At 34.1% G+C, this 26,731-nt stretch overlaps 1 protein-coding gene across 2 annotated transcripts in view; it reads left to right on the top strand.

Moving 5' to 3' along the window:
- The window catches only part of BMP2K (BMP2 inducible kinase), a 123,445-nt gene that overhangs the window by 55,504 nt on the left and 41,210 nt on the right, over window positions 1–26,731 (top strand). For both annotated transcript variants that reach the window (XM_029944342.1, XM_029944332.1), the window contains exons 4-8: window positions 5,321–5,463; window positions 7,721–7,842; window positions 10,019–10,100; window positions 14,719–14,851; window positions 26,276–26,379. In XM_029944342.1, the coding sequence (XP_029800202.1) occupies window positions 5,321–5,463; window positions 7,721–7,842; window positions 10,019–10,100; window positions 14,719–14,851; window positions 26,276–26,379 (584 nt within the window). The remainder of the gene's footprint in view (window positions 1–5,320; window positions 5,464–7,720; window positions 7,843–10,018; window positions 10,101–14,718; window positions 14,852–26,275; window positions 26,380–26,731) is intronic.

Raw genomic sequence — 26,731 nt, 5'->3', positions numbered from 1 at the left:
GAATTTAACATAATCATAACCCTGGAAGAGTTTAATTAATAATCATCCAGAAGACATTTTGGAAGGAGAATCAGATGAACTCAATTTTTAGCAGATAAATTTTATTTTAAAGTAGAAGTATGACCTGGGATATATTTTTAGGGAGGCATTCTTTCCTGCTTTTTAAAACCTTAAAAAAATTTTTTTACCTGGTTTGAATCATGGGGCTCAAACCCACTAACTGTGAGATCATGCCCTGAGCCAGATCAAGAGTCTGATGCTTAACTAACTGAGCTACCCAGGCAACCCTAACTTTAATGTTTTAGATAGTATCTCTAAGTAAAGATGAGGATTTAACTGTCAGAGTAGTGTATTTTTAATTTTTATGTATTTTTTATTTATTTATTATTTTTTTAAAATAGTTTATTACCAAGTTGGTTTCCATATAACACCCAGTGCTCTTCCCCACAAGTGCCCTCCTCCATTACCGCCACCTCTTTCCCCCCTTCCCCTCCTCCTTCAACCCTCTGCTTGTTTTCGGTATTCAGTAGTCTCTCGTGATTTGTGTCCCTCTCTCTCCTCAACTCTTTTTCCCCCTTCCCCTCCCTGTGGTCCTCTGTTAGGTTTCTCCTGTTAGACCTATGAGTGCAAACATACGGTATCTGTCCTTCTCTGCCTGACTTATTTCGCATAGCATGACACCCTTGAGGTCCATCCACTTTGCTATAAATGGCCATATTTCATTCTTCCTCATTGCCATGTAGTATTCCATTGTAATATATAAACCACATCTTCTTGATCCATTCATCAGGTGATGGACATTTAGGCTCTTTCCATGATTTGGCTATTGTTGAAAGTGCTGCTATGAACGTTAATTTTTAGATTAACTTAATCTGTATTTAAATTATTTTGCTTGCCATTTAACTGTGATATGTAATAGTCTATAATTATATTCTCTTTTTTTTAATTTTTAATTTTTTTCCTGGAGTTAATAATTGCACATTGATATTTGCCTATTTTCCTTCATATATGTTAGTATTTTAGCCCAACATTCCTCAATAGAAGTATAAATCTTTATGTATATGTCAATATTTACATATTTGTGTCAATTTTACTTTTTGCTCCATAGAAGCATACTTTGGGGAGACCAGTTGTACTTAATTTTGAGTAGCATTTAGCTATGCTTCTGGGAACTCCCTTTGTCTTCTTAGATTTCCTACTACTCGTGCCTCCTCCCTTCTTTTTACCTACCTCCTTTAAATAGAGTACTTTTTTTCTGTAGCTTTCGGATAACGGATTATGGAAGGAAACATGTTTGAAACTTTGTATGAATAGAAATATTTTTCCTACCTCCATATTGTTAGTTTGGCTGGCTAAAGTGTAGGTTAGAAATAATTTTGGGCTAGAATTTTGAAGCCATCATCCCATTTTTTACCTAGTTGTTACTATTGAGAAATCAGATGCATTGTGATTCTTCACTTTTTTATGTGACCTCTTTTTTTTCCATAGACACTTAGAATCTTTGCTTTAGCTCTAGCATTCTAAAATCTCAGGTGTATCTGCCTTGGTTATGGGTCAGTTTTGTTATCTTTATTGCTGGGCACTCAGTTTTTTTCATTTTCTCTGTACCCTCTTTTTTAAAAATTTTACTTGTATTGTGAGTTCCTTAAATGTATCTTTTAACTCTATAGAATTTTGTATTTCTGCTATTTATTTTTAATTTCTAAGAACTCTTGTTCTCCCAGTGTTCTTCGTTAAAATGCAATTTGTTCTTGTTTTAGGTGCAAGTTATTAATTACGGCTTTTAAAAAGAGTTTTCTTCTGTTCCTTATGATTTTGTTTTTCTGAAATTTTTTTTATTATTACACCTTTTTTTATGTTAGAAGTTTCCTTCAAATGTTTTACCAGCTAAACTTACTGCATGCTCTATAAATTAGAATGTACCCTCTGTGTGGGCAATTATATCCTAGAGAAGGAATCCAGAGGCTCTGAATAGGACATACTCAATTCCTTTTTCTCAGGTAAATCAGTTAGATAAGTTCCTTTTCTTTTCATGGGGGAGGAGTGAGTTGGAGAGATAACGAATGGGAGAATAATTCCTTTCCCCTTATTTCTTTAAAAGCTGATTGCATAAATTGTTTAAGAATGAAGGTACTTTTGTAAGGCAGTGTTATGAATATAGATCAGGTACATTGGTTTTGATTATGTAAGGGATGAAACTGTATAGGAAAGTGGTAGAATGTATTATATAGCCCATGTACACCGTCATAGTTAGAGGTATCAATTTGTTTACAGTCATCTTTTGTGAAATCTTAGATCTTTGTGGGTTCATGATTTGACACTGCTAAATTTATTAATATTTTTGTGTACAAGTTAAAGAGAGATTCATTACATGCTTGAGGTACCAGAAATCAGAGTTGGTCTTTTGAATATATTTCATCTCTTAAGGCCTAGGCGTGGGATTGGCACACTGCCACTTCTGCATTATTCTTTCGGCCAAAGTAAGTCCTGTGGCTGAGGCCATAAAGAGCAAGGTATTCTCTCTGCTCCAGTGGAAGAAAGTGCAGTGACTTGGCAAAGGGCTGGGGTAAAGTGAGGGTTGAAGCTTTGGGGCCAATGGTGCAATCTACTACAGAGAAGATTATCTTATAAAAAAGCCCAAGTTCTATCAAAATTAAAGTGGAATGTAAGATTGCACTTTATAGAAGGTTGTTGGATGATTATGTGGTTAGAAAAATGTTGAGTTTTTAATGTTAATGGTGAAATTGATCAGAGTGTAAAAGCTTTTGTTTAGGAGATGATACCTGTTTTGAAAAATATGGAAAGATTTGAGAGTTATATGCATCCTGTTTTAAAAGATTTTCCGTATACATTGTTTGATTTCTGAATCTGATTTTTTGTTTTTCTTCTTAAACAATTTTTTTAATGTTTTATTTATTTTTGAGAGAGAGACAGAGACAGAGAGACCAAATGTGTGTGGGGGAGGGACAGCAAGAGAAGGAGACAGAATCCCAATCAGGCTCCAGGCTCTAAGCTGTCAGCACTGAGCCTGATGCTGGGCCTGAACTCACTAACTGTGAGATCATGAACTGAGCTGAATTCTGATACTTAATTGACTGAGCCACCCAGGTGCTCCTTATTTGTTTGTTTTTCATTAGAATAACCTTAACTTTAATCTTCAGAGGATTTTAATTTTGAATAATGAAATTTTATTTGTTTCTACATTTGAAATGCAGCTCAGTTACAGCTTTTAGCTTTTTCTGGGGATTTGGATTTTGTGATTCAAGATCCCTGAATCCAAGAAGGGAGATTAACATTTGTTTAAATTTTTTTTCTACTTATTACAACATTGAAAATTTGGAAGAGGTAGAATGAGTTCAAGGTTACGGTTTCTTTAGCTGTAAATGATATTTCACGAATGTGAATGAGCACCAATAAAACATTTTTCATCCTGTTTAATGTTTGGTTAAAACAAGTTTAGTGTCTAACACACAAGAGGACAGGGGAGATTGCTGCCTGGTCGGGCATCTTTAGGCATTCTGAACAAATCACTGAGCAGATCACAACCAAATATACTTTAGAGTTCTGAAAATTGGGGATTGATAGATAAAATTTGATATTTTTTCTGCTTTAAAATTTTAAGAAGAAACCAACTATTTTAGGAAATAAATGCAAATGCTGTTTAGACAGTGATAATAAAATGAACATGTGTATGCACCTTCTTACAGATTACAAAGTAGCAAACATTCATTTGTCCAACCTTGTTAAAGCAGAGTTTCAAGTTAACATGTTTGTCATTTTAAATTCCCAAACTTAATTTTTATTAGAATGCTTTCTGAATGAGCCACATGATTATTTGTGTTCTTTAAAAAATTTTTTTTAAATGTTTATTTATTTTTGAGAGAGAGTGAAAGAGCAGGTGAGTGAGAGCACTGGGGAGATAGAGAGAGGGAGACAGAATGCGAAGCAGGCTCCAGGCTCTGAGCTGTCAGCACAGACCCCGACGGGAGGCTTGAACTCATGAGCCATGAGATCATAACCTGCACTGAAGTCAGACACTTAGCTGACTGAGCCACCCAGGAGCCCCTAATTGTGTGTTCTTAAATGGTGGTAAACTTTTCTGTAATAATTTGGAATTGTCACTAGACTATAAATTATTGTGGTATATGTAATATATAATCATCCTCTCAGGGCTCAGTGGTATGATTGATTTTAGTAAGTTATACTGCCTGTTGCCTTTTACCTGAATTAGACCATTATCCTCTTAACCCATCTATCCATTTACACTCTTGTGAATTCCCCCATCCCCCAATCAAGGAGATCCTTTAAAAAGTTAGATCTGGAGGGGGCACCTAGATGACTCAGTCAATTAAGTGTCTGACTCTTGATTTCCGCTCAGGTCATAATGTGAGATTGAGCCTGCGTCAGGCTCTGCACTGACAGCATGGAGCTTACTTGGGATTCATTCTCTCCCTCTCTTTCTGTCTCTCCCCTGGTCGCATGTGTTTGTGCCCATTCTCTTTCTCTCAAGATAAACATTAAAAAAAAAAAAAAAAGTTAAATCAGGAAGTTTCCCTGGTTTTCAAGATAAAATCTAAAATATGGATGGCTGAGGCTATCTGTCTTTTCAGTCTCACGTCACTTTACCTCTTCTCTGATTTCTAGACCATACCTACATTGGCTTTAAGTTAATCAAACTTATTAAGCTGTTTCCCCAAATGGAGGCCTTTGTACATACTGGTTGCTGTTGCTAGCAGATCTCTACCTGGTTAGTACCTAATCATCTTACAGTCTCAACACAAATATCACTTCCTCACATGGGCCTCATATGACACCATCTCCTCCCCATTTTCCTTTGCCAATTTAAATTTAGGTTTCTCTCGTATTAGCCTTATTGTATGTGTTTATTTATGTAATTGTTTAATTGTTTAATGTCTACCTCTGCCTTTAGATTATAAATTCCATGATAATATGAACTTTATTTTTGCTCACTGTTGTTTATCTGGTAACTAGCATAGTATTGAATAACTGTTTCTTCAAATCTATGATGTTGTCAATTATAAGGCGTACCTTGATTTCATAGTTGTTAAAATCTTTAAAAAAGGCCAAGAGCATTAGCAGAATGTCATCTATCATAGGATGTTTTTACTTCAGAGATGTAAAACATGAAAAAATGTATGCTATTGAATTAATATGATATGGTATGGTAAGCATCTTTACATGAACATTATGAAAAAGCCAGTTCCCCTTTATCTGAGACCATAAAGGCATTTCCTAATTTCTTTGTGGTAGTCTTCATGTACTAAAATATATATCTTCTCAAAATTACTTTTTTGGTTAGCTGGGCAAGTGGTGAATCAGATGAATAAGAAACTGCAGACAGGTTTTACGGAAGCAGAAGTGTTACAGATATTCTGTGATACCTGTGAAGCTGTTGCAAGATTGCATCAGTGTCAGACTCCAGTAGTTCACCGGGATCTTAAGGTATGGATTTTAGACTACTTATGCATTCATACATTTTAAACATTAGGATAAATTGTTCTTGGACAAGTATCTTCATCTATACCTATTTTTATTACCAGTGCCAAGAAGGATCTCTGTGTCCCAGACCAAATTTCCTGAGGCCATGTAAAGACTGTAGAATAGAAGTTGTGCTTTCCATGAACCTGAGGGTTTCTGGTATGGCTGTAGAAGTGGATTTCATGGCCTCTCCTCTGCTTCTGTTGTGTATACTAGGCTTCTTTAAAAGGTTTCATGTGAGCAAAAATGTGAACATCACTGAAGCAGGTCGAATGTCCCTCCACACAGTTCTTTCCAGTTCAGGTCTCCTTGTATTTCCTGTAACCTGTATTAGGTGTCAGGGTGTTTGCAGAGATTTTGGAGGCAAGCATAAATGGGTCTCTTTATCATCATTTATTTATCATTTACCATAGTTTTCTATAATCTACTATATTTTGGTGGTGATTTTGTTTAAGGTCGTTTTATCTTACCTTTTTGTGGGGTCTGATCCCTTGTGTATGGCACCCACTTGTTACATTGGAAAAAGTAAAGGATTTGAATATTCCCTAAAAAGGATTTGAATATTCCCAGTATCAAAGTGCTCAAGGTATCATTACCCCTATCATTTAAAATCATAAGTTTCTTCTTAGATGCCCACAAACCCTAAGATTACAAAAATTTCTCTTCCCGAAACGCTCTGTACCCAGATACCTCATGGCTAAATTTTCACACTGCTTCAAGTCTGCTCAGAATGACCTTCTCTGTGAGTTCAGTCTTGCACCACCTGATAGTATTATGCTGATTGTTTACTTTCTGTTCTCTTCCACTAGCATGTAAGCTCCATGTGGGCAGGGATTTGTCTCTTATTTAGTGATATATCCAAGTATTTAGAATGGGGCCTGGCACATAGCCAAAGTCTCAATAAATATTTAATGATTGAATGAGTTCCAATTCTGACTGATTATACAAAATTTATAAAAGGTTATAATAATAAAATCTCCCTAGGATACAAGAGAATAGAAGATGTCACTTAGACTCTAGCTTGTTAACCATGAAAATGCCAAGATTGAAATGTAGGACTGCAGACTTCTGTCCTTTAATTTGAATAACCAGTATAGTTCATTTCAGTTCTTCTGAATATGCAGCTTTTACATTTCTCTAATGATTTGGTAGGGATTTTTATGTTGTTTTGGCTTGTTAACTTTTTTTCATATTAAGTTGATGTTTCCACTTGAGTCGTCTTGATTTAAAACCAGAAAAGACATTGAACAGTTTACTTTTGTATAGGTCCTATTTAATATGCTTAGTTCATTTTACTTGTGTAAATTTAGGCAAACCTATGTTTGCTTTAAGTAGATTTCTTGTAAAAATCTTTGTTAATGTGCAAATCTCTTAAAAGTCGACTAAATATGAAATATAGAAGAAAAACAAACTGTAATGTGAGTCTTTGGTAGAATAGAGAGAAATTGAATACCTCTTCCAAGACTGCATCATAAAGGTAGAAAATATTGTGAGGGGAAAAGATGTAATGATAATGGTATCATTTATTGAGTGCTTTATTTCATTCTTCTAATTCTTTACATGTTTTAATTCATAAGACTGTTACAACAATTCCATGTAACAGATACTGTTATCTTCCCCATTTTGTAGATAAGGAAATGAAAGCACAAGAGTAGTTCAGCATATTGTCTAAGGGACATATGCTAGCAAGTTGCAAACTTGGGATGTGAACCCACACCTTCCTGTTGTAGAAACTGTGTATGTCATTTATTTAGGTTGCGATCTCCAAGTTCATACATAAAGTCAAAACTGTGTTTTTTAGTGCAGCATTTTAGATAAAAATGGAATTAGAAGTCAACCAGAGGTAGAAGTTTAATGATTTTTGTTACTTTAGAAAAGCTGAAATGTCAGAATGAAAAATGGAGGTACAGTATAGACTTCTACTGCTACTGCTACTAGTTTTTTTTCATAGAAGAGGTTTAAAATGATTTAGGGCTTCTTGACCCCTGCAAAAATCATCCTGGGATGGGATGAGCACTTCTCTGTTCTTAGTAGGAGAAACATTAGACAAAGTCAGATATATTTTTGGTCTGATTCATTTGGCCTTCCTCATAATTTATCTTATGCCTCTCTCTGTGTGTACATATGGCATAAACCTTGTGGTATTTGTTTTGTAAAAATGTGGTTATAAAACTATAATTTTCACTTTGAAAATACTACTAATTATTTATTTTTTCTGAAGGTAGAAAATATTTTGTTGAATGATAGTGGAAACTATGTACTTTGTGACTTTGGCAGTGCCACGAATAAGTTTCTTAATCCTCAAAAAGATGGAGTTAATCTAGTAGAAGAAGAAATTAAAAAGTAAGTTTCTATCTTTATTGTGCTTTGTCTCATGGGAATTTTAAGTAACTTAAGTCAATGGACCAGTTCTGCTAATACGAATTTTAGGTATTCCCTAGATTTCTTTGAAGTATTTCTGTGCCATAGGCATTGATTAATTGATGTCTGCTCTAGCTCAGTAGAAAATATATCATACGACAGATAGAAGTTTTTAATGTGCATTATAAATATATTAAGAAATTTATTAAGTTAGAGTAATATGTGGAGTTATTAAAGGGAGTTTTAAGTGATTATTGAATTCAGTTAAACATCTTGTTTTTACTGAATCTGAGGGCTTGTTCTTATTAGGAAGATATTAAATTATTTGGAAACTAAGCTTTTACTTCATATTTAAGATGAAGAAGATTGACTTGTTATTGCAATGAAAACGGAAAACCTGTAACTTTGTAATAGTGTATTGGAAAGCTCTCTGGTAGCAATATGTCATATCTGCTCTATGTTTTTTAGTTTTGTACTTTCTGTGGTTGCTAGACTACTTATAAAGACCTTTCCCCACTTTCCTGTTTTCTCATTTAGAAAATAGAACTGTTTGTAAATTTTAGGTAAATCTTAAATTACCTTAATAAAATGAGAAAGAATGCACAAAGGTTTGTCAGGATAGGAATTTCTGAGTAGTTATTTTTTCTTAGTCTCTTTTCTTCACTTCCTCATAATTTATCAGCTGTTTAAGATCAAGAGCTGTCATTTGAACTGCAGTATGCATTTTGAAAAAACTCAGGAGAGCTGATCTTACTCTGGCCCATTTGTATAACACTGTGGGTTTCTAGACCATGTATTTCCACTCAGGAAACATAGCCTTTGGTGATTATGTTAGATTCCATAAAAATTAGCTCCTTGGTAAACATATAAATGTCCTGAAGAATATGAGAACTGAAATTACTGAACTGGCTTTTTGGGGATATATGTTTGTGTATATATATGTATATGTATGTATGTGTGTGTGCATATATGTATGTACGCACACATATGTGTATATATGCATATATGTATGTACATGTATGTGTATATATGTGTATATATATAATTTAAGAATTATTGAGTTGTGATTTATGACAGCTTTAGAATCTCTGACTTGCTGAAATTTTCATTTCTTACTGCTGAGATCTGAAGTATAGTTCAGGTTCAGTAGAATTTTGTAGTAGTGATGAATGCAGGCTCATGAGGAATTCTTGTGCTTTTTGGCTCTATTGAGGAGGTAATGGTCTAACCATTTATTCAGTTAGCCAGTGTTTATTCAGGGCCTATCATGAGCAGACACTGTTGTTGGTGCTGCAGTATAGCAGTGAACAGAAGTCCTGCCCTCGTGCAGTTTCTGTTTTGGTTTTGCAGGTTGCTCCTTGGTAGTAGTATCATTCAGAATGTCTTACCAGTCAGGGTAATTTCAAAAAAGTAAGATGATAGGATATTGAGCCTAAAGATACTTCATATCAAATGAAACATATCAACACTCAAAATTAAATCATGCCTTCCATAGTCTAATAATTTTTGCCATGAGATTGAGTACTATTTTATTTCTGTTCATAATGGGTTTAGAGTTTTTATGTTGTTAAATATTTATTCATAGTATCTTTTAATTCCAAATACTTTATAATGGCAGTCAGTTCTCGAAGTGTTAATTAATGTAGTTAGAATGATGGCAACTAGATTACTTTAAAACAACAATACAAACAGACCTAGAGGAGATTTACTACTATGTGCCAGGAATTATGTTAGAGTCCATGAAAACAAACTCCTTAATAAACATATAAGTTACTTTTTGAGAGAGTAGACATTTTGTTTTTAAATTGCTTGACTAAAATATTTTGATAAGGATAGTCTTAGAGTCAAATTATTGTATTTAAAACAAATTCAAGGAAAACTATGTTTTCAGTCCATTGTCTTTATTTCAGATTTTTAATTAAAATTAAGTTTTTATATCATTAGAAGTGCTGTTGCATTTGTTGAATAAAAACGTGTATAGATGCTTTGTATTGTTAAATCTCGATGGACTTTTAATAAGCTTTTTAAAAATAGTATTATTTCTTTATAATGTTATTGAACCTAAAAGTTTTTTGTAGTATTTTATGTAGAAACAATGTAGTATCTATTTTTTTTTTATTTTTTATATCTCCACTCCATTTCACTTATTTACTGCCAGGTACACAACTCTGTCATACAGAGCCCCTGAAATGATCAACCTTTATGGAGGGAAACCCATCACCACCAAGGCTGATATCTGGGTAAGGCCAAGAAAGGCTAACATTTTCTCTAACCAAATTAAAAAAAAAAATTCTGAGTTCAGTTGATTATTTTCCCCCTATTCCCCAAAAGGTATTTTATAATAAGTGGGAGAGAGTGGTATATTCTTATCCAGAAGAAGAAAATAAATAGAACATTTTATCTTCTTAATCCTGAAATGGAAAGCTTAGGTATTAAAAAGCAAATAAAGGACTTCCATATCATGTAACGCTCTACCACAGTATTTTTTAAAATTTGTGTTACATATGAATGTTAACATGTTTTGATTGTCATTTTGATTGAGTGCAGTATGGAAAAGCTGGTCATAACTCTTAAGTAATTCTTAGAAATATTTTAAGATCTTTACAATGGAAACTAACACGAGTGAATTTTTTTTCTAATTAAAATCAAGCCATTGACTAATTTCTACATATTGAAGATCTTACTTAGCATATACAGTTGACCTTTGAACAACATAATTTGAACTGAGTGCATTCACTTAATATGCAGGTTTTTATTTTATTTTTTTTAAGTTTACTTATTTTGAGAGAGAGAGAGAGAGAGAGAGAGAGAGAGAGAGGGAGAGCGGGAGCAGGGGAGGGACAGAGAGAGAGGGCAAGAGGGTGAATACCTAGCAGGGCACCTCACTGTCAGCGAACTGTCGGTGTGAACCCTGAGATCATGATCCGAGCCAAAATCAAAAGTCAGAAGCTTACGCAGGTACCCCAATATGCAAATTTATAAAAATAAATATATTTGAAAACCTTTTGGAGATTTGCAACAAATTTGAGAAAACTTGCAGATGAACCCGGCAGCCTAGAAATATTGAAAAAATTAAGAAAAAGTTACTAATACATAGTAAAATATGTGTTAATCAACATTGGTAAGGCTTCTGGTCAACAGTAGATTATTAGTAGTTACGTTTTGGGGGAATCAAAAGTTGTACACGGATTTTCAACTGCCTGGGGGTGTTGACTCCCCTACACCCTGCGTTGTTTAAGGGTCAGCCGTATATCTGGATTGAATTATTTAGCTTGATCATATTTCTATATAGTTGAACTTTACATTAGAATGCCTGTACTTTTTTAGAACTTGTTTCATGAGAGAATATATTTTTGCTTTGTTTTATAAATTAGCAAGAAACTCTATTTTAAATGTGAATTCATTTAAATTCAACAAGTATTAGCCATATCTACCACTAGTGATTGTATTAGGGTTGTAGGAAAAAAAATTCTTGGGAAATACTTCTAGAGTTTACAAAAAAAAATCTCTTTATTTTAAGAACGTAATAATTTAGAAAGTAGTCAAGCATAATGTGTGAAACCAAATGAATATCTCCTTGGTTCTCTTCTCTTGACCTCTCCTTATAAGGGTTGGGATACTAAATATTCTTGGAAGGTCATAAAAAAAGAGTGTTTTTGATAGTTTTTCAACTGTCATAGTCACTTTTTTTTACAGTGATTTTCTTAAATCTTGTGGTAGTTGAATTTTTAACCATATAAATAGTTGACTCAATGGATAGGTTTGATATAGTTAATTTGATACTGCTTATAGATTACCAGCCTGTAATTCAAATTCAGTTTGCTTTTTCTCACCATTAACGTTAAATGGCTAATAGTAAATGGTTTATAGTATAATGTAGAAAGCAAATCCAATCAGATTTTAATTCATAAAATGAAGGTATTAGAAAAGGTGATTGTGGAAGATTTTCCTAGCCTAGTTTTGTGACTGCTTTTGAAATCCATGTTACCTAAAAGAGTATTTCAACAGCAGAGGAAACAACAGACATTGTAGCTTAACTACTGTTTGGATATCATCAAGACTTGATTGAAAAGATAATTAGTCTCTAAGAACATGATTGTTACACCATATCTTAACAAAAAGGAGAGAATACTTTTTTAAATTCATTTTTTTCATTAGACTTTATTTGTGTGCCGGGTAGCATACTAAATTGGGATAAATTTAAAATTTATACCTTTTATAGATTAGTATATGGGGTAGTATTTCTACAGTGGATAATTATAGAACTTAGTATAAGTATAACTGTGGGGTTACAAATAGATTACTCAAAGATAAAGAAAAAATAAAAATAATCAGAAAATAGCATCTATGTTTATATGCTTGACAGAAATAGAATTTTAATTTTTTTAAATGTTTTATTTATTTTTGAGAGAGAGAGACAGCGTGAGCAGGGGAGGGCCAGAGAGAGAGGGAGACATAGAATCTGAAGACAGGCTCCAGGCTTTGAGCTAGCTGTCAACACAGAGCCTGATGTGGGGTTCGAACCCACGAACCGTGAGATCATGGCCTGAGCTGAAGCCGAACGCTCAACTGACTGAGCCACCCAGGCGCCCCAAGAATTTAAGTTTCATGGTGCCATTTTTTTTTTCCTTCTTGTAGCTCAGGTGAAACAAAAGTCTGTTGCAACATTTTAGGTGTGAATGAAAGAATATCTAGAAAAAATACTCAATTCATATTGGTCAAGGATTATGTTTCTGATTCTACTTCAGGATAGTGCTGAACCAGGGAATTAGCATACTGAGGTTAAAGTATTCATTTAGCACTTTATACTTTGGGGGGAAATCTTGTTTTTTTTTTGCTTGGAAGTTCCCATTGTAGGTTATTTTTATCATGAGAACTAGGATGCTGATTTGATAAGCATTAGGAAATTTAGTGAGAGATGCTTCATTTTATCTTTTAATGAGGAAAATTGAAGATGATCATTCTCAGCTTTCAAAATCAGGTCATCTTTTCCCTTACTTTTCTTGAACAATTCTCACTGTATCAGATGGATAGAGGGCAATGCCTTTGGTGTGAAAAAACTAGGACACCTTGTTGTGTTCACACTGTGTGAAGCAGAGTACTTTATATTTATGTTTTTTAAGGATACTGGCATTGCTATGTAACTAAAATAGTTATCTGGAAACTCCCACAACCTTTACTCTAACAGAAAACACATTAAAAGGTTTGATTGACAAGATAAAACTGGCTAAAATGCCCACTGCTTATACCTAGACTATCATCTGAGCAGTAAAAAGGTGTAATTTAATGCAGACACTGCACTATTAATAGTATATTTTAGTGCTGTTAAGGAAGCCTTAAGCTCAGTTTGCTACATATAAACACTGAAAACATCTTTCTTACAGAAAAAAGCATTATAAATATTTTTAAGTGATATTGAACTGGTTATTTCCATTCAGAAGCTTTATCATTTCATTAGTCACAGTAATGTTTTTGAACTAACTAGAATTACTCTTCTAGAATTAAAATTTCTAGAGCTTTTAAACCTTTTTTGTTGGAAGACTATATTGAAAATAATGGTTTGTAAATATTGTTGAATTTACAAAGGTGCTTTGTGATAGTTATAAAACTTAGTGTATTTGTTCATTGAGTGTGCTAAGTTGATGTGTGGGGAAAATCTAGCACAACAGAGGTTATATGAGGCCAACAGTATTGCTGATATAACTGTATACTGAATATTGGATAATTTTATTATAGTCTGGAATTAGAAATAACATTTACACTTTGTTTTTTCAAAGTTTATTGATTTATTTTGAAAGAGAGAGAGAGAGGAAGAGAGGAAAAGAGAGAATCCCAAGCTGTACTGTCAGTGCAGAGCCTGATATGGGGTTCAAACTCAGAAACCGTGTGATAATTACCTGAGCTGAAATCAAGACTCAGACACTTAACCTACTGAGCCACCCAGGTGCCCTAGAAATAACTGTTACACTCTTAAGACTTGTAGGTGACACTTCTTACAATAGCATAATGATTTTTTGAGCTGAAAATCATATTTTATTACTGCTTCTCAGGTTTGAGCTATTAGCAGCTTAGCTACGAATTTCCTGTGCTACTTTTCAGATTTTAGTTTGTGTTTTAGGGTATTTCATCTTCATTGTCAGCAAATAGATTTATTGGTGTTGTGCTGACTATGAAGCCATGCAAGTGAAGCAAACAGAGCCCTTCCTTTGTGAATTTTAATATAGGTTAACCAAGTACAAATATGATTAGTATATTGAGAATAAAAATTACAGGGTTATATGTAGAGGTAGAGAATTAATTTTTATGATGTTAAATAGTGACACATGTTTAGTGATTAATCAAGAAAAATGTATTGATGTTTGTCTCATAAAATTATTCATGCTTGCTAACTGATACTTTGAATCCCAGGATTTTACATGTTTTATAATGAATTAGAAAAAAAGGTTGTTAGAAGAATCCTTGTGCTTACTTTGTTGTTTATATGCTAGTTATGTGTTAAATATATTTTTTCCTAGTGAAAGAAATAAAACTATAGTTTTTCTCCCAAGAAGAACCTGCTACTTCTAACTTCAGTTATGTCTTTCATGATCTAGAGTTCCATGATAACATTAATCCAGCCAACTAATCACAGATGTGATAGAAAAATATGTAAATGGTACAGTTAAATATCTTTTAAAAAATTAAGCACAGTAATTAGCTTAATGACACCATTAATTAATTTGTGAAAGAATTGATCTCATCTTAGAAACTTTAGGCTTTCGTTTTTTAATAACATATTTCGTTTTTGGTTTGGGGCTGTTTTTGTCTTGTGATTAATAACTTGATTTCTGATGATATTCATACTTGTTTGTTTTACAGGCCCTTGGATGTTTACTGTATAAACTTTGTTTCTTCACTCTTCCTTTTGGTGAGAGTCAGGTTGCTATCTGTGATGGCAGCTTCACTGTCCCAGACAATTCTCGTTACTCCCATAATATACATTGCTTAATAAGTAAGTACTTGGAAAAATTGATGAAAAAATTGTAAGGTACTCTACTTTGGGTGGGCTGTTTACATCTCTTTACCTAAACCTAGTCTTTTGATTTCATGTATTACAGTTTCCCAAAACTATAATAAAGGAAAACATTAAAAAATGTTTATAAGACTTTTATAGGAATGAAAGCAGCCTAATTACTGATTAGTACATTGATATTTTTAAGCCCACTAGATAAGCTTTTGTTGAACATAGAGATTATGTAATTAAGGAAACTGGAATTTCTAGAAAAACTTAAAACATTTAATTACTTAGTCTTTGTACTTTGAAATATAAAAATCCAGATCTGTTGCTTCTTTGGATCAAAGTATTACCATCTTAGATTGTAGCTTATTTAGCCACCCTTTTTATTTTTATTTCTTTAAAATAATTTAAAAATTTTTTATTTTGAGAGAGAGCAAGCAAGGAGGGGAGGCGCAGAGAGGTAGAGGTGGTCAGAAACCTAGTTAGGCTCCGTCCGTACTCTCAGTGCAGAGCCTGACACGGGGCCCAGACTCACAAATTGTGAGATCTTGATCTGAGCCAAAATCAAAAGTCAGACACTTAACCGACTGAGCCACCTAGGTGCCCCGGGCACCCTTTTAATATTTATTCATTTATTCAGTATTGATAATGAAGTGTTTATTGGAAAACAACCTAAATGTAGTATCAGAAAGAGGTAGTCCTAGGAGCCCCTAACTCAAAAAGAAAGATCTCCGTTTTCTTTCTAGCCTCCTTTAAGAGTTCTTTTCTTCCCTTTGGATGGAGACCAGAATTTTTTGCTTTTGTACTTGGTAAAATTTCTGAAAAAGATGATTGGATTAGGGAGGAGGACCATCAGATATTAAAATTAAAATATTAGGAAACTACATTATTTTCAACAGCATCTCTCCACACTGTTTTATTTATTTTTATTTATTTTTTTAATGTTTTATTTATTTTTGATACAGAGAGAGACAGAGCATGAGAGGGGGAGGGGCAGAGAGAGAAGGAGACACAGAACCAGAAGCAGGCTCCAGGCTCTGAGCTAGCTGTCAGCACAGAGCCTGACGTGGGGCTCGAACCCACGAACGTGAGATCTGACCTGAGCCGAAGCCGGAGGCTCAACCCACTGAGCCACCCAGGCGCCCCATCTCCACACTGTTTTAATTAAGATGTTTTTAGCATTTCTACTCTGTTTTTGCATTTTAAACATCTGTCATAGCCTCCAGCCACATAGATCAATGCACTAGAAAAGAGAGCCAATCTAAATATATTGATATTTTGTAATATAAAGATGGCTATTCAATTCAGTACAAAAAAAGATGGAAATACAAAAAATGATTAGGCATTTGTAGACAAAAACACCAAGCTAAAAATTCAAATAAATCAAAGACCTGAATGTAAAAAATACAAAATATAAATGTACCTAAATAAAATAGGCTTGAATTTATTTATAACACCAGAGTGGGTAGTCTATAATCAAGGCATTAGTTCTCAGGAACTAGAAAAGATGAATCCATTAACATATAAATTTCAACCATTAAAGGTCTCCCTTCCCCACACCCTAATCCACGAACCCCAGCATAAAAATCAAATGATAAATTGGGAAAAAAATATTTTATATACATTTGGCAAATGGCTAACTTTTATAATTTATAAGGCTTATATAAATTCAAAAGAAAAGGGCCAGTACTCCAGTAGAAAAATGGTCAAAAGAAAATGGATCATGAAAGGATATCTAGTCTTTTTTTTTGCAAACTTATTTAAACAACAATCTTTTCATTTATGCAGATTTGCTCAAACATGTTGGAATTAGAGAATTATGTCAGTTGAAACCGAAATTACATTGCCTCATGTGGAACGTTCTTCCTAGGCAAAGGGAACCAGAGTAATGGGGAGGGGGAGGTGCTGTTACAACTTTCAGGGGAAAGGACATAGCTCTAAGCTTTGCTGCTATACTGGCAGCATGAAGACTTTTAGTATATGTGCTGCCGAGCGAGCACCATGAAGACTTTTAGCTTTAATTGGAGAACATTAAATATGAGTGTTTGTACCTGGGGCTTTCTTTACAGAGAGAGCTGCTTCTGTTTCGTGTGGCTCCCTAGTAATGGGTGGCCCCCTGAATGGGACCCCTGCTGGCTTAGAATTCCATTTTTATATTTATTGGTTGAGTACTTCCAGCCTTCTTTTGATGTGTCTTTATATCCTTGTGGCAGTTTTCAGCCAAATTGAACTACCTGCCTGTGCAGTCCAAGTTACCTTCCCAGGTACCAGTTGATGTTTTTGTCAGTGCCCTGGTTGTATATGTTTCTCAGTGGTCTGACCCAGCTCTATTTTTCCCATTATCTCTGTTGTTTTTAGCCTGCCATTTTATAGAATGTGGTTTTTTTTAAAAAAGCAAATCTACCTTTGGGGTATATTTGAATAAACATTAGACTCCTAACCCATCTATTTAGTAGCTTTCCTCCTTCATTGTCCAAAACTTAGGGCATTAAAAGCGTGAAAGAACTCTGATTGGAATGCTCAAAGAATAGATTGAGGAATTTACTTTGGCTGTTGTGTGTTCTGGCTAATTGAAGTTTAACCTTTTACTGAGGTTCTTGCAAATTATTGTAATTGTGACTGTTTTGTTGCTAAGTATAATGTTTTAATCACAATTGAACTGAGGGTTTTATTGGGAATCTTGCAGTGTCTTAGACACTCTGAATATTCTCATTGGACATTGTTGTATGAAAGACTGGAGAGTATATACATCGATTTGTGATTTAATTTGTTTATGGTAGTACTTATTTTCTTGAGTTGGGTTTTTTTTTCCTTCTCTGTGTATGTGTGGATAGGTATGTGTGGGCAATGGGAAGGAGGAAAACCTAAACATTGATACTTTACTGTGAATCATATGCTTCCTTTATTTGTCAATAAATATATATTTTAGTTTTCATCTTAATATAAATATTAGTATAGATTTGTGTATTAATGTTTAGAACTTAAATCTGAGAGCTAGACAGAAAAAAATTTGAATAAAATAAAAACATTCAAGTAAATATTGGTATTTTACCTTCTTGTCTTTACTTTTTAAATGTTGTCTTGAGTAATAAAAGCTTAGGAAAGTAGATTTTTTTAAAAAACGAGAACATACTTACAATGCAATGTTTTTAGAAAACACTTAAATTCTTTGCAGTTTTATTCTTTGCATTTTTTCACATGTGACCTTGCCTGTTTTCCTACCATCCTATTTAGGTTTCTCTGTCTCCTTTTATGATAATGTAATTAGTGATTTACATTACTTTCAAATTCTATATTAAGAAAACCGGGAATTGCCTAGTTGTGCTCATAGTTTTTGAAAGTGAAACATTTTATTGCTAGTTGGTTAATCATGCAATGTAGTTGCCCCCACATATTAATATAAAATAAAGCATTAGAAAACATATCTTTTTAGTATTAATAGTTTTATTAATGCTGCTTGCCTCTATTTTATGCTAAAGTATATGGTTTGTGATTACATAAGAATTTGCTTATACTTTGATGGTCACTAATTTGGTCAAGGGTAATTATTATTAACCTGCTGTCATAAAGCTCAGTTTAACTATTAATTTCATCATACTTTCCTGCTGACTTTTCATCTTAAAAGTAGCAGAATCAATTATTTAGAATTTTTCTTCTTAGCTTTTGTTAACTTTTCCAATAGACAAGTAATAGAGGTGAATTGGAGGTACTTTCATTTGGATCTGAGTTGAAAAGAACTTAAAGAACATTTAGAAGAGAATGAGAAGCAAAACTAATGGGATTATTGAATAGTTATGATGAGTGAACAGAGGGTTGACTGCCTTACCTTTCTTTTAGCTTCTGTTGTAAGGTGGTTAAGGAAGTACATTGTAGAGATTAAGAAGGCCTTGAGCCAAAGGGCCTGTGCCTACATCTGCTCTTTCACTTATTTGACACATACATAACATTGGGCACCTCCATTTATCTTCATCCCATTTCTAAAATGAGCATATTAAACGTACCTACCTCTTACAGTTGTTGTGGAAATTAAATGAATTATGAAAAGTGCTTATCATGTGTAAGTGTTCAGTAAGAGGTACTGAGTGGTATCCTTTAATACTATAATAATGGTCCTTTAATAGTACCATTATTACTACTCTAATAACTGCCACTACTGCTGATATCATTATAATTCTTCCTGAGCTAACCCAGTTTTTGATTTTCTGGGTAAGGGGCAGGTCATCTCGGTAATGAGTTTCAGAAACTCATTAGGATGTTCATTTCCTACAGAGATTTCATTGGATGCTATGAAGCAGAACTTGGTTTTACAGATTAATGGTGGCTGTATCAAAGGCTTACCATAAGTTAAATTCTCAAGTATATACCGTTAAATGTAACCAGCCAGGAAGATTATTTTTTCTCAGTGCTTATTTGATTCAGTGATGGAGTGATTTATATGAATAGCAGGCAGAGCTTTGGTTTTCTTACTTTTGGGTCTGCTCAGTTGCTTTATGGTTCTATAACTTAAGCTTTTCTCAGCTTATCTACTTGGCTTAAATTTGTATTTTTTAAAAATTGAAATATAGTTGATATATGATACTATATTTCAAGATATATAATACAGTGATTTGATGCATGTATATATTGTCTAGGTAACACGTATATAAGTCTAGGTAACATTTATCACCTCACATACTTACACATTATTTTCTACCTGGTGATGAGAACTTTTAAGACCTATTCTTTTAGCAACTTTCAAATATACAATGCAATATTATTAGTATTTTAAATTTTTTTCTAATGTTTTATTTATTTTTGATACAGAGAGAGACAGAGCATGAGAGGGGGAGGGGCAGAGAGAGAAGGAAACACAGAACCAGAAGCAGGCTCCAGGCTGTGAGCTAGCTGTCAGCACAGAGCCTGACGCGGGGCTCGAACCCATGAACGTGAGATCTGACCTGAGCTGAAGCCGGAGGCTTAACCGACTGAGCGACCCAGGCGCCCCTACAATGCAATATTATTAACTATAGTCACCATGCTGTGTATAGCACATCCCCAGAATTGATTTATTTTGTAACTGGAAGTTTGTACCTTTTGACCACCTTCCCCTATTTTGTCCATCCCTTCCCTTCCCAACCTCTGGCAATCACCAATCTGTATTTGAGTTAATTTTTGTTAACATTCCACATATAAGTGAGATTATATGTTATTTTTTATATGGTATAATGTTCTCAGGTATATCCATGTTGTTTCAAATGGCAAGATTTTCTTCCTTTTTAATGGCTGAATAATATTCTAGAGAGTGTGTGTGTATGCACGTGCGTGTGTGAGAGTGATATCTTCTTTATTGACCCATCAGTGGACACTTAGGTTGCTTCTGTGTCTTCACTATTATAAATAATGCTGCACTGAAAATGGGGGTACAGATGTCTTTTTGAACTGTTTTTGTTTTCTTTGGATAAATACCCAGAAGTGGAGTCATTGGGTCATATGGTAGTTCTAATTTTAATTTTTGGAGGAACCTCCAGTACTCTTTACCATAGTGGCTGCACCAGTTTACATGCTCACTACCACTGTCCAAGCATTTCTTTCTCCATATCCATACCAAGACTTGTTACTTCCAATCATTTTAATAATAAATAAATTTATTTTAATACCTATTTTCTGTTGGAAACCAGGAACTTTCTTGCTTGTTTTTAATACACTTAACATTTATTATGGGAATAAAAAATATACAGATATAGTCAGAACAGTTCAGTGAATTATGTACCTGTTCCACAGCATCAGTGATCATTTACCTCATGGTCAGTCTTTTTTCATCTATGGCCGTACCCACTCTTATATTACTTTTGAAAATAACTGCAGATATTTTAATGTACCTTTCGAAAGAAATAAAAGAGTAAGATAGGAGTTCCCTTGGAGATTTCTAGTCATTGCCCCTGTGTTACTGCTTGGGCAGATATAGAGAGAGGGCTCTGATCAATGATTTCTAGGGACAGCTACCAGGACCATCCCAAATAATCTATCCTGGCATATTTATAGTGCCATTTTGTGTTTTAGTTGTGATTGAACACAGTTATTAGCTGTTAATTTAGTTTCATTTCTGCAGTCCATAGAATAAATTATGTAGGACCTATATTCCTAAAATATAAGTTTCTATTGCACTTAGCCCCTGACTTTATCATGATTCAGCTTATGGCTTTTGAATTTTACAAGGGTGTGATACCATTTCAGTAGAAATCATATTTTGAATTTTGAATTTTTATCTTTTGACAACTAATGCTGTGCATTGCTTGCTCTCTCATGATGCTAGAGCGTTGAGCTGGAGCTTCCATTCAGACACGTGATCATGGGTGACAACACTTCCAAGCATTCCATGCCCATACAGCCATTTTGTTGGTCCCTTTCAGTACAGTATTCAACAAATTACATGGGCTATTCAGTGCTTTATTATAAAATAAGCTTTGTGTTAGATGATTTTGCCCAACTGCAGGCCAATGTAAGTGTTCTGAGCATGTCTAAAGTCAGCTAGACTAAGCTATATTCAGTAGGTTAGGTGTATTAAATGTATTAATTAAATATTAAATTTTTAACCTACAGTATTTTTAGTTTATGTTGGGTTTATTGGGATGTAACCCTATCTTAAGTCGAGGAAGATCTGTAATAATCTCCATAGGTTAACAGATAAAAATAACAAGTTAATGCTTCAAGTATTTATGGTTGTAAAATCAGAGTGGGTGTTTGTTTCTCTTTTTAGCTTTATTTACTAGAAGTGTGGTAAATAGAAGTCTTTGGGAGAGAAAGCATGTCTTTGTGAAAAGAAAACGGTTTAGCAAGATTTTAAGCAGAGAATTTCTCCGGAGACTTTTGTCCAAAGTATTTTCCTACTATGTTTGTTGAGCCATTGGAGAGGCTGGTTTAACTTTTGCTTAGGCCCAGCATGGATCTATCATTTTGTGTAACTTGAATGGAACTACTTCATTTAATATTTGGCTTAAGTCTTTGGTGAAACCTTACTTTAACTTGGTTACTGCTATAGCAGCAGTACCAGCTTGAAGGAGCTCTTTTTGTTGGAATATACATGGGTGTTGTACTTTTCTCTGCAAAATTTGTTATAAACATAACTATTTCAGCCCCCTTGGGCAAGTGTTTTTTGTCTGATAACCTCAGTTGGAAATACTGTGGCAGTTTAATCATATCCCACCTTCAGCGCTAAGACTATTTTGTGTTCTCAGGTTGTAATAGTGGTGTTTGTATCAATGGAAAGATTCATGCAATTAAGAGGAACAGAGAAATAGCCTTTCATTTCCATGTGGCTAATGTTTTAAAAGTTGGTCTTATACCTTCAGTCAAATCAAGGTCAATGGGAATGTCCCATGATGATTCACATGATCACTTTACATTGAATGAACAAGGGTATATTCTAGCTTCTGTGCCTCCCCTCCACCATTTTTGAACTCAAACACTTGATACATTTAGGTGAACTAGACATAGGTATTTCTAATTTTTTTTTAATTTATTTTTGAGAGAGACCGCATGAACAGGGGAGGGTGAGAGAGAGAGGGAGACATAGATTCTGAAGAAAGGCTCCAGACTCTGAGCTAGCTGTCAGCACAGAGCCTGACACGGGGCTTGAACACACAAACGCGAGATCATGACCTGAGCCGAAGCCAGATGCTCAACCGACTGAGCCACCCAAGTGCCCCGACATATGTATTTTTTTTTAACTTTTTTTTTAATGTTTTTATTTTATTTTTGATACAGAGAGAGACAGAGCATGAGAGGGGGAGGGGCAGAGAGAGAAGGAGACACAGAACCAGAAGCAGGCTCCAGGCTCTGAGCTAGCTGTCAGCACAGAGCCTGACGCGGGGCTCGAACCCACGAACGTGAGATCTGACCTGAGCCGAAGCCGGAGGCTTAATAACCGACTGAGCCACCCAGGCGCCCCTGGACATATGTATTTTTTAATCCATCCTTTCAGGAACATATTTTTGTAGATGATATGGTTTTATTGTCTCTGAAGTAGTAGTTATTAAAACACTACACTCAAGGTTTAATTATTGTGAGAGAAAATGGACAGATTACCTAAAGACTCAAGTTGTCATTCTTGGTAGATATGCCTCATTGTTTAGCTAGGTTAGAGCTAATACCTCTCAACTCCAGATAATATCATTCAGTAATCCAGGAATACATTTTGCAATCCATTTTCTTAGACAGTTTTGGAAATTATATTATTTAAATTAAATGCTTAAAGGTGTCTTACTGATTTTTTTCTTTTTTAATGGCTGATAATATCTAATATAAAAATATTCAGAGATAAAAATATAGTCAGGTTCTACCTATGGATTCAGCCTTCTCATTTTTTGAATTAGAATCAAATCAGAGATGGGACACAGGAGCTTATCAGATGAAAGTGTCAACGTCAGTACTAATAAAGCAGATTGCAGAATGAAATTTAGATCTGAAGGCAGATGGGCCTGTTAATCTGTATTCAATCCCGAAATTGACTTATACCTAGTATTAGGCAATGCTGGAAAGCCATAGACTCCCTTCACAGAAACAGGCCATTTACAAAACATGGTTGCAGAGAGAACATAAAATGTCCTGAGAACTCTTCTGGAAGAAAGGGTATCAGAGATTGATGTGTGTGGGTGCTTATTTCTTTTTTCTGATCTAACAGTTAGACAAATTACTGCCTTTTTCTTGGAGAGGAATGAGTTATAGTGTAAAGAGAGGTCACTAGTACAGTGGTTTTCAAACTGTTTGAGGTCTGTAGTAAATCCATTTTAGTTATGATCTCATACACCTACACATAGGTACACACACACACACACACACACACACACATTACAGGAAACATTGTTTATACTTACCTTATTAACGCACTCTAATATTTATATTCTAGTTTATTAAAATAAATGATAGTCATGACCTTTTAAACTGAATTATGTCTCCTAAATGGGATCGGTACAGTTAACCAACTAAACTGACTTTAGTAGATGTAGTCCCACATGAAAACATGAGCCAGGAGTTAGAGGTCCTTTTGTTAACTTAGGAAATGGTATCATTTCTACTCATAGCTTGGTTGCCTAATCATTGGGGGATGTAGTGCAGTGTTTAACTTGAGAGATAGAATTACCTATAAAGATAGTGGTTAGAGTACATGAAATCTTAGATTTATTTCCCCTTGCTTTTCATTACTATGAAAGAAAATATATAGGATTGCCTGATACTTGATTTCCATTCCATTCTAGATACTTGAAAATATTTTCCCAGGTTAAGTCAGGCCAGTAAAGTATATTCTTGTGTGATACTCTTCTTTGTTCTTATAGAATTTCTTGTGCTGAACTGCATTTAGGTGTTATGTTACTGGTCATCATGGAATGAATGACCCTTTGTCACTCAATGTGGTTTCTTAAGGATATTGTTCACTCTGTGTGAGCCTTCTTTAGAAAGACTCAAAGGAGAATTTACTTTTTGCTTTCAATGTCAGGAATAGTGCTGTTAGGAAACAGACATTGGTCTGTTTTTGTACTAAGGATACTGTGAATCTTATAATGGACCATGTTGCTCTATTTGTGTTGACAGCTAGAAATTAGAGAGGTAAATGTTTGGCCTACATTTATAGGACCAAATCATATACAATTTCTTTACTGACATCATTATTCTAGGTTTTTAGAGCTGTTACTTTTCTGTTAGTCCTAATTTTCTCATATATTTAAAAAATCTTACATTTTTTTTAATGCCTTTTCAGGTCTTTTATAAATACTTATCATTAGCTACAGTTGAAATTAGATTTTAAAAGCCAAATAAACTTAATTGTTAGAAAAAATAGATTAAATTTGTGAATTTGGCATGTTTCTTGTAATTTGGTTTTTAAAAATTATATGAATAAGCATTTATTGTTAAAAGTCTTTAAATTTATTTTTATATCATGTACTGTTGTACTTTTAAAATATTTAATATCTGTTGGTATCAATATGAAATATGATTTTGGAGGATAAAATAAACTGTAGATTCCTGAATCCTTTCTGGAATGAGATTTAAGACAAACTCATAGTAAATATTTTTGGTTATTTCCATCTAACAATGGTGATAAAATAATAAGTCAATTTTATAAGTGATATATGTTAGCCTTTTAAAGCATATAAAATCAAATTGTGGGCAGAGTATTTTTAAAACTGAGTTTAGATTTACCTAAATCAATTTCGAAGTTTGTGCTTAGTGTCGTTTTCCACACAATTGTGTTTTTAACCTGAGTTGACCAGGCTGTTGCAGATGTATTACACATTGTTCAAATACAGCTTAAATTTTTTGGAAGAGTTAATTCATTTTGATTTCTAATTTCAATTTAGTCATTTATATACTTAGGTATTTTTTATATAACTTTATTAGCAAATTTCAGATCTAACTGATGCTATCCATTTATTCTAAATAGATTTAAAAATGATTTGAAGATTATAAGAACTTAGAGTTAATCAGTGAAACAGAGTTAGGACATGAAGGTGTTTTAACAAAATATGAATTTCTCAGTCATAGAATTGAGTATAAACGTTAACCTTCTTGTGAACTTGTGAATTAAAAAGTCACCCATGAAGTAGACAAGTGGTTATTTGGTTAAGAAAAAAAAAGATCATATTGGTTAGAAAAAAGGTCAGGTATTTCAAGCAGTGCTGTAAGGCTGGTGTGAAATCTGCTTATAATAGAGCCTTAAGACTCTGCTCACACTTCTGAACATGATATGAATAACATGCAGAAATAAGAAATGTGGTGAATATTGTTGGCATCACTATGGGAAGAAAGAATGTTCTCGGAAGACTATAGGGTCAACTCAGAACTACTTTTGTTAAATAGATTATAATGTACATAACTTACATTTTTTCTTGTTGATTCAGGATCCTTTCTAAATTAGTAGAGCTATTCTAGATAAAAATGATAGTAAGGAATTTTGTGGCTTTGGAACTTTCTTGAGTAATTCCCCAGTGTTCACAAAACTCACGTTTTGTGTCACTTTCTGAGAAGAATATTTATATTTGGTCATGTATAAATAACAATTTCATATTTTCTATAACATTAGTAAACTTTACCAGAGTCACTAATCTTAGAATGGAAAAAGTATATGTATATACATTTTATCCTTTTTTCAAACAGCAAATATTTTTTTATATGATTTATTTATTTTTGAGACAGAGCATGAGTGGGGGAGGGGCAGAGAAAGAGATGGAGATACAGAATCTGAAACAGGCTCCAGGCTCTGAGCTGTCAGCACAGAACCTGATGTGGGGCTCGAACCCATGAACCGAAAGATCATGACCTGAGCCAGAGTCAGACGCTTAACCGACTGAGCCACCCAGACACCCCACATTTTATCCTTTTAACATGCCCCTAACTGGCTTCTGTGTGTTTATTGAAACTTAACATTTTAATCTGTTCTTACAGGGTTCATGCTTGAACCAGATCCAGACCACCGACCTGACATATTTCAAGTGTCCTATTTTGCATTTAAATTTGCCAAAAAGGATTGTCCAGTCTCCAACATCAATGTAAGTAGCTTTCCAAGTAGGATATGAATTTAAAATCCCACATCGATAGTAATTTATATATATAGATACATATACTTTCGGAATTACTTGTTTTATGACAAGTGGTCTGATAGTGTGTTTGTGATTGGTACTTTTGATAAAAAGCCATAATTGCTAAAAGGTGCGTGTTGACGTGCCCTGGGGAGCTACTGTATGTAGACTTGGAGCACAGCAGATATTTTTCGTTTTTGAGGGACACACAGTGCCATCTGTTTGACATAGCACAAACTACTATTACTAAGTTGTTTGGGCTTATCTGTGAAACAAACAGAACTATTAGATTTTTAGTTGGAGGAGGTCATGAAAACTTGCT

The sequence above is a fragment of the Suricata suricatta genome, chromosome 1 (genome assembly GCF_006229205.1).
Source record: "Suricata suricatta isolate VVHF042 chromosome 1, meerkat_22Aug2017_6uvM2_HiC, whole genome shotgun sequence".
Classification (NCBI taxonomy): domain Eukaryota; kingdom Metazoa; phylum Chordata; class Mammalia; order Carnivora; family Herpestidae; genus Suricata; species Suricata suricatta.
This window is presented reverse-complemented; position numbering and strand designations above follow the sequence as displayed.